This window comes from Magallana gigas, chromosome 2 (assembly GCF_963853765.1).
Source record: "Magallana gigas chromosome 2, xbMagGiga1.1, whole genome shotgun sequence".
Classification (NCBI taxonomy): Eukaryota; Metazoa; Mollusca; class Bivalvia; order Ostreida; family Ostreidae; genus Magallana; species Magallana gigas.
In genome coordinates this window covers 8,818,298-8,824,413 of record NC_088854.1, presented here as the reverse complement: position 1 = coordinate 8,824,413, position 6,116 = coordinate 8,818,298, and the positions used below count along the sequence as shown (strand labels likewise).

Genomic DNA, 6,116 nt, shown 5'->3' with positions numbered 1-6,116 from the left:
GTGGAAAAAAAATTCTTGATCCAAGAATGTTCCTATTAATACATGCAGTAAAATTAAACCAGTGCATTTTGAGATGGCGCCTAAAGACAATCTATAAATATTATAGAAACTTAGCATATACCTTTGATACATTTTGATACATTTTAAAAATGGTTAATAAATAAATAGTTTTTCTATTAGCTTTTGCAGGAAAAAACAAGTTAGCCTCCCTAATGCACAATTACTATTGCATTTGACATCTCTTGAAACAAATTTTCCAAAATGAAAAATTAAAAGCAATGGGTTTGAAATCAGTTATCTGAGTGAATTAAACATCTGGTTCTAATCAGATTGAAGTTAATCCTACTTAAAAATGGTGTTACATGTACTTTATAAAGCAATAAAGATTTTTTTTAAATTTTGATTTATTACAGCAATATCAGTTTTGATAAATTATATCAGAATATTTCTGTTAACATCAAATAAAACAACAAAGAGAATCTTTTGAAACTCCCATTAATATTGTTGAACCAAAACGTAAAAAACACTGTTCCCTGGTGTGTTTTTTTAGTGATTATCTTTCAACAAAAAAAGATTTTTTGAGTCTTAAAATTATATTTCCAAATTAGGGGACACTTAAACCTATATTCATGCAATCAGGTTTGATAAAATCAATACAAGTCACAATCATGATTTATTTTCGATTTATTGACTTTTTGATGATGAGCAATGAATAGACAAAAGCATTTTGCATTTGTAAAATTTCATCATTCAATTCAGTAATAATTCCTGCCATATTTTTCAAAAGCAATTGATTCAAAAACAGGAATGTGTGTATGCATTACAATCAAAGTACCATTATAAAAAAAAATATATAAAATTTGTTTCCATGAACCATACGTACATAGTATCCAATTCAAAGATTTACTGAGATTCAGAAATAAATCAATCTTTATCACTTTCTGGGTTTCCATGAGTATCATTTTTACTGTGTACCACAGTAAACATTGTTTGTTCCTAAAGAAAAATATCTTGTATAACTTACAATAAAATTTCTCTGCACTATGGTAAAGCTCTATGCTTATCATTAAAAACAATTTCACTAGATTAATCATTGAGAAACTGCATGGGCTGGTTGTGAAATATTGATGAACATTTAATAAAAATTAAATTTCAAACATTTTTAAATACCTCTACACTTGCTTTTACAATGGAGTAAATTGGCATCTGAACATGCGATAAAAGTGCTCTGTGCCACTAAATAATGAAATGCTGGAGAACAATGACTTAACAAGATCAGTTATGTAAAACAGGACAAATTTGTTTTTAAAAATGGCAAAATGACATACTATTTAGGTACTGTACATATAAAATTGCTAAATTATTATGATTGATACATGCTGTCTTTTTCAACAATGATTTTCACTTCCACTGTAATCAAACAGAAAGTATAGCATAAAATGCTACAATTTTTATCACACATTTTTGAATAAACCAAACAAAAAAAGGCAAGATTTGAATATTTCTCTGAATCAAAAAAACATAATACAACTAGAGACAACAAAATTAACACAAAAAATCACCACTCTCAACGGATGATAAAAATATTCCTTTTAGTTTTTATTCTTGGTCAATAATTTAAGAAGATTTAATAACTTTTCTATCAATTTACCTCATTTTGTTGCAAACATAACAAAAGTTGCTGAAGGTATTTTTTTCATAAACTAGCTATTAGACACTGCACAGGTACTTGTTTCACAAACTTTGGAGGTATACTAACTAAAGTTTTAATAACAAATGGAAACAATGGCCTAATGATATATTGTACATTTTCCTATTTGCTGAAAATCACATACAGTTCTACATACAATAGAGTATAAAAGTGTAAAAATATCATCCAGAAATAGTAATATCTTATTCTGTTTAATTTAAACTTATCACAACAAGTTACTGATTCTATTATTATAAACACTGGTATAAAAGTGAACAATAGAAAGAAGAATACATGCAAGAAAAGAAAGACCATCAACAACATTCGACAAAACCTATTTTTACCAAAATACCATTATGTATAAAATAACAACAAATTTGTACAACAAATTTGTCTAATACAGTCAAATCAGCCCGAGTTATTTCCCCTGCTCAGGAAGATTTATCCCCCCCCCCCCTAGGTAGCTTTATCTCCCCCTAAAAGGCTGGCCAGACAGCCACAGAAGCAGATACAGCAGCAGGAGGTCCCAAGCAGTATGTAGAAGGAGGTAGTCAGCCAGAAGGCGTAGTCAAACAGGGTCTGATCACAGTAGTTGTAGGGGCTCACAGTCTTGTCAGGCGAGAAGTGGCCATACGTTCTGTATATAATGACATTTCCTGTAAAAATGAAAATACAAATATCAGGAGTTGTTTCACAATTGTATTTGACATATAACAAGGTTTGAAACCTGCCTTGCTAATTAAATTATAATTAAAAATTGTCTTAAGTACTCCATTGAAAAACAAACAATAAATAATTTTCTGAAAAATAAAAATTAAAAAGTTTTGCATTATCAAATTTTCAATGTTCATGTTCTATTTGAACTTGTCCAATTTTTCTCTTACCAAATAATGCCATGCATATGAATTTATTTTGATTAATGCACGTTTTTGAGATGGTTTATATTTAAATACATGTACTGAACATGTAATGGGTTGAAAATTAATTAAACCTTACCAAAAATAAACCAAGATAACAGGAAACAATTCAACAAGGAGTCAAACTTTGTGGTTTTCACATTCTCATCTTCTGCATTGTCTTTGTCATTTTTCACTTTCTGACACAGACTGGAGAAGTTTTTGATAATACCAACAGAACCACCCACGATTAGGTACAGAGGAATTCGCCACTCAGCTGGGCAGTCATTGAAATACAGGCTTCCTGCAAGAAGAAGCAAACAATTCTTTTCACAATTAAAACAAAAAAGATGCCAATGTTGTTATTCTAATTAGGCTAGCTTGAGTTCAATTCCCTGTGATATAGTTATACTGGCTGAAACTGATCGACCATTCTACGTACTGTTCACATGAATGAACATCTGAATTAAATTTACTCTTCTTTATCACAAGGTGGTCACGTCAGTTGTACTTACCCATAACAATCATGGATACTGGGACAGCAAGTATTATTCCCAAGCAAATTGTGCATCCCACTTTCAAATGAAAACAAGACAGGCATTCAATTAAGCAGTACTAAAGGATTATACTAGTGCTAATCCAGTATTTCTGGCAGCAATTAGAATGATGTAAACTACCGGTATATATATTTATGTAAACTAGACATCATGCAGATGGACCTTAACTTTTAATTGACAAATTTTTTTATTTCGAATTACTTCACCTAAGGAACTCTTTGCCTGATTGAAGTATGAATAAGATTAGACATATAAGGAGAGAGAAAGTATATCCATGAATCTGTTAAACAATGCTGTCCATTTCAACAATTACCATTTGATACCTTATATTCTTTAATTATTATTTGGTGTCTTTATAAATTATAGGAAAAAAATTATGAAAAACTAAAACACTGACGATATTAATTTGTACCGATTTATAACAAAATGATTACATGGAGGTAAAACACTACAGAAATATACATACAAGTTCCCATGATGATGGTCAATAACTTTTTAAAGAACTGAGGCTTGGATTCTGCCTCCTGCTGAGCAGCTTTCACTCGGCCATAGATGGACTCATAGGAGGGGGGAGGCTCTACAATATCAACTTATAAACTTGGCCATAATGTTTCTGTACATGCAACACGTAAGCATAAGAAAATTTTTCTCACATGTATGGTTTTAAACAAAATTGTTAAATAAAGTAATAGTAATATAATTAATACATTCAAGTGCATGAAAGAGAAGGTAATAATATCAGCATATGTAATTAATACCATTCAGAGTTAAAAATAATATTACCGGTACAATATTAAAGTTTGATCTGTTATAATTAATACAAGAAACATAATAAGTCAGTTTTGCTCTAATTCCTGCGAATGTAAATCTATGGCATGCCAAATTCACAAAAATAAGATGAACATATTTTCACAATTGATAAACTAGGTTCAATGGCTTTAAACTATAGTTTAAGGATCATTAACTATAGTTAACATGTTATAATCTATATTTCACACCTGTAAACCAGAGTTAAAGCCATTATACGTAACTATGTTTCAGAAGTCTTCACTATGATTAAAACTGAAAACAACCATTTACGATAGCAAAAAAGTTTGTCTATTAAAAACTATTTCATACTCATAAACTACCATTTACAACTCTGATAAATACAGTTGAATGATTTGTGAAACTATGATTAACAACTCTTAACTATAATATAGTAAACAACAGTAAATTATAGTTTACAATGTGAATTAATATTTATCAGCAAAATCTAATGTTAACATTTAACAACAAAAAGAGAAAAATTACAGGGCTCAAAGTTGCAACTAAAAAGTTAGCATATGCGACTAAAATTCATGTTTTGCGACTTAAATTAAACGCTAGTCGCCATTTGACGACCAAAAATATATGCCCGGTCATCTTCGCTAGCCAAGGTTTTCTGATCCGCATGGCTTCTCACAACCTCCTATCCTATATTTAAATCAGCCAAATGATGAAAGATGCTGTACTACATGTATATATGTACCTGAATGGTGCAGAAACGGCAGCCTCTGTAGACATTGATATTGACAAGTTGGAGGAACGTTTTAATGCCCAGTGTATTCAATAAATAGGAATAATGTGAAATGTTACATATACTGTAGAAGCAGAAATATTCGTTGAGGATTTAATTTTGTTATTTTCGTTGGCAGTAGAAATCAACGAAATTAAATCCACGACGAATTTTTAACCAAAGTACTAATGAATACAAAGATATTTATATGTGACGAAATTAAATGCCAACGAATTTTATTTGGTTCAAAAACAACGAAATTTTGACCCAACAAAAATATGTGCTTCTACAGTAGATCAAATTCATGCGAAAGGTGAAAGACTGGGAGCGGTAAACAGTTAGTAAATCCTTAATCTACAAGTGCATGCCTCTGTTGATAGACAATCTGGTGTACTTGTTATTGCACCATTGAATGATACATGCATCATCAAGGCTCAAACAGAAAGGCAAGAAAAATAAGGGTCTTGAGCTATTCGTTTTAGAGATACTTGTGAATAAACAGTAGGAAAACACTGTTGATTGAATCAGATATGCCTTGCATTTTTTTGATTGGTCGAAGTTTCAGTAAACCACAATCAAAATCCATGCAGTGAAAAAATCCCGATTTTTGATAGCACGATATGCCAAGGGTTTGTGAGAAGCGGTGCGGATCAGAAAACCTTGGCTAGCGAAGATGACGCTCAGTTCATTTTTTAAATTTTTACATCGGGTTCAAGAATCTTTCAAAATAAACAAAATGGCGGACTATTCAAATGGCATGGCATGTTTCAGTCATATGTTAATATATACAAAGAAGAGACCTCGTCCAATGGAGGTTTTATATGCAAAACTGCATGAGACAAATATGTTTAGTAATGTTTGTAAGACTTAAACATAACGAGAAAGGAAACTTATTTTGTTACAACAATGTGAAAGAACTTCGTACGAGATTGTTCTTTTTCGTATCAATTACACTAGTTTATGAACTGTGAATCTGTTGTCAATGAACTCATTTCGGTGAATTCAGTGCACAATAAATATCCAACATCTAAGATCTTACCAATGGGTGGGACCCTTTGACTCTCAGGGTCAGAGTACATAGGGGGCTGTGCATCCAGACCTTTGATTCCCTGGCCCTCCTGCCTGGCTTCTTCATAGGATGGAGGAGCATCTAGAGACGCCTGGAATAAACAGATCTGACAAGCTTATAGTATCAAACTATTAAACATCTAAATGGTCAAAAGATAATCTCATCATCTATTTATGTTGCAATTTTTTTATTAACACTTCATGCACTGAAATGTTTTGAAAATAAAATATTAATCCTTTTTGTTACCAATACTTATAAATACCCCAATATACCGGCACTGTATCAGTGTATGTTGACTTGATTGTACTGTTCTTTGTTATTATTTTTAAAAAATTAGAACACGCTTGAAGAAACTTTTTAACTTAAA

General features: G+C 31.2%; 1 protein-coding gene across 1 annotated transcript; it reads right to left on the bottom strand.

Moving 5' to 3' along the window:
- Nucleotides 1–1,623: 1,623 nt before the first annotated feature.
- Nucleotides 1,624–5,875, bottom strand: LOC105341364 (transmembrane protein 272). Its single transcript, XM_034446386.2, has 5 exons — nucleotides 5,720–5,875; nucleotides 3,610–3,720; nucleotides 3,102–3,161; nucleotides 2,687–2,890; nucleotides 1,624–2,346 (listed from the first exon to the last, which is right to left on the bottom strand). Exons 1-5 carry the CDS (start codon nucleotides 5,757–5,759, stop codon nucleotides 2,147–2,149), a joined length of 615 nt encoding a protein of 204 aa, XP_034302277.2. The 5' UTR covers nucleotides 5,760–5,875; the 3' UTR covers nucleotides 1,624–2,146.
- Nucleotides 5,876–6,116: the final 241 nt, after the last annotated feature.

Excerpts from the sequence above, each read along its gene's own strand:
- LOC105341364 (XM_034446386.2), bottom strand. The coding sequence starts at position 5,759 with ATGTACTCTGACCCTGAGAGTCAAAGGGTCCCACCCATTG. Across the intron at positions 3,162-3,609 it reads GACCATCATCATGGGAACTT|TGGGATGCACAATTTGCTTG; the intron begins GTATGTATATTT and ends TTCATTTGAAAG. Across the intron at positions 2,891-3,101 it reads AGTATCCATGATTGTTATGG|GAAGCCTGTATTTCAATGAC; the intron begins GTAAGTACAACT and ends TTCTTCTTGCAG.